Source organism: Nansenia antarctica (genome assembly GCF_963989245.1).
Source record: "Nansenia antarctica genome assembly, chromosome: 8".
NCBI lineage: Eukaryota > Metazoa > Chordata > Actinopteri > Argentiniformes > Microstomatidae > Nansenia > Nansenia antarctica.
The window spans coordinates 10,096,747-10,099,246 of NC_137678.1; the positions used below are offsets into that span (position 1 = coordinate 10,096,747).

General features: G+C 52.6%; 1 protein-coding gene across 1 annotated transcript in view; it reads left to right on the forward strand.

The window, feature by feature from the left end:
- The window catches only part of LOC308163830 (netrin-4-like), a gene marked incomplete at both ends in the record, with an annotated part of 33,502 nt that overhangs the window by 21,266 nt on the left and 9,736 nt on the right, over nt 1-2,500 (forward strand). Inside the window, 2 exons of the mRNA XM_080538016.1 lie at nt 701-827; nt 1,869-2,054. Of these exons, the coding sequence (XP_080394142.1) occupies nt 701-827; nt 1,869-2,054 (313 nt within the window). The remainder of the gene's footprint in view (nt 1-700; nt 828-1,868; nt 2,055-2,500) is intronic.

Sequence of the window (2,500 nt, forward strand, 5' to 3'; positions counted from 1 at the left end):
CACACACGCCGCGCACACACACACACTCCTTTCAGACCCGAGTGCTCGTTTGGAGCGATGAAGCCAAACAATCAATCTCCATTCAGCAATTACAGAAGAGGACCTGAAAGAGACCAGGCAGGGGAGCCCCCCCCCCACTCCCTAGCCCCCCAACCCCTCCTCCCCCCAGCCCCCCAGGAGAGAGTCGGGGTGCTGCGGGTCTCACGTGGGAACAGCTCTGTCCCTCACACTGACCTCTTTGTCTCTCTCTGTCTCTCTCTCCCTCTCTCTCTCCCTCTCTCTCTCTGTGTTCCTCTCTGTCTCTCTCTCTCTCCCTCTCTCTCCCTCTGTCTCTCTCTCTCTCTTTCCCTCTCTCCCTCTCTCTCCCTCTCTCTCTCTCTGTCCCTCTCTCTCCCTCTCTCTCTCTCTGTCTCCCACTCTCTCCCTCTCTCCCCCTATCTCCTTCCTCTCTCTCCCCTCTCTCCCTCTCTCCTTCCCTCTCTCTCCCTCTCTCCCTATCTCCTTCCCTCTCTCTCCCTCCCTCCCTCTTCCTCCCTCTCTCTCTCTCTCCCTCTCTCCTCTCCCCTCTCTCTCTCTCTCCTTCTCTCTCCCTCCCTCCCCCTCTCTCTCTCCCTCCCTCCCTCCCCTCCCCCCCCCTCCCCTCTCTCTCTCTCTCTCTCTCTCTCTCTCTTCTCTCTCTCTCTCTCTCTCTCTCTCTCAGGTCCATGGTAAGTGTGTGTGTAGACACAATACTGCAGGGGCTCATTGTGAGAGCTGCTCTCCTCTCTACAACGACCGACCCTGGCAGCCCGCTGACGGACTTACTGGGGCCCCGCACGAGTGCCGCAGTGAGTGACTTCCTGTTCCATAAACTGACTTCCTGTTCCATAGACGGACTTCCTGTTCCATAGTCCAACTTCCTGTTCCATAGACTCCCATTCATGACTGACTTCCTGGTCCATAGACGGACTTCCTGTTCCATAGATGGACTTCCTGTTCCATAGACTGACTTCCTGTTCCATAAACTGACTTCCTGGCCCATAGACGGACTTCCTGTTCCATAAACTGACTTTCTGTTCCATAGAGAACCATTCATGACTGACTTCCTGTTCCATAGACTGACTTCCTGTTCCATAGAGCCCCATTCATGACTGACTTTCTGTTCCATAGAGCCCCATTCATGACTGACTTCCTGTTCCATAGACTCCCATTCATGACTGACTTCCTGTTCCATAGACTCCATTCATGACTGACTTCCTGGTCCATAGACGGACTTCCTGTTCCATAGACTGACTTCCTGTTCCATAGAGAACCATTCATGACTGACTTCCTGTTCCATAGACTGACTTCCTGTTCCATAGAGAACCATTCATGACTGACTTCCTGTTCCATAGAGCCCCATTCATGACTGACTTCCTGTTCCATAGAGCCCCATTCATGACTGACTTCCTGTTCCATAGAGCCCCATTCATGACTGACTTCCTGTTCCATAGACTCCCATTCATGACTGACTTCCTGGTCCATAGACGGACTTCCTGTTCCATAGACTGACTTCCTGTTCCATAGAGCCCCATTCATGACTGACTTCCTGTTCCATAGAGCCCCATTCATGACTGACTTACTGTTCCATAGAGCCCCATTCATGACTGACTTCCTGTTCCATAGAGCCCCATTCATGACTGACTTCCTGGTCCATAGACGGACTTCCTGTTCCATAGAAGACACTTACCTGCTGTAAGACTTCCTGGTTGATGTCACAACAACAACAACAACAATAACAACACTGATCTCAACCAATCCAGAGCCTGGTGTAGAGATGATGGACAGACAATCTTGTGTGTCTCCCTCCCCCTCGCCCCCCCTCTCCCCCCCCCTCTCCCCCCTTACAGAGTGTAAGTGTAACGGCCATGCCCAGAGCTGCCGCTTTGAATGGCTGTCGTGGCAGGAGTCTGGCCAGCGCAGCGGGGGGGTGTGTGACTGCCTCCACAACACCGGGGGGCGCCACTGCCAGACCTGCAGCACCGGCTTCTACAGGGACCCCCGCCGCCCCCCCATCTCCCCAGAGACCTGCACACGTAAGACACACAACACACTATCTATCTATCTACTGTCTATCTATCTACTGTCTATCTACTATCTATCTACTGTCTATCTATCTACTGTCTATCTATCTATTTATCTATCTATCTATCTATCTATCTATCTGTGGCTGTGGCTCAGGAGGTAGAGCTGCCGTCTAATAATCGCAAGGTCGGCAGATCGGCGGTCCTTGGGCAAGACACTGAACCCCAAATTGCTCCCAGTGAGCGGGCCGGCGCCTTGCTTGTAGCTTGCCGCCATTAGTGTGTGAATGGGTGAATGAGAGGCCGTTGTAAAGAGCTTTGGATAAGGCGCTATATACAGTAAGTCAGTCTGTTTACACACACACACACACACACACACACAACACAACACAGAGACACAACAGACACACACACACACACACAGACACAGACACAGACACACACCTGCACACACATAC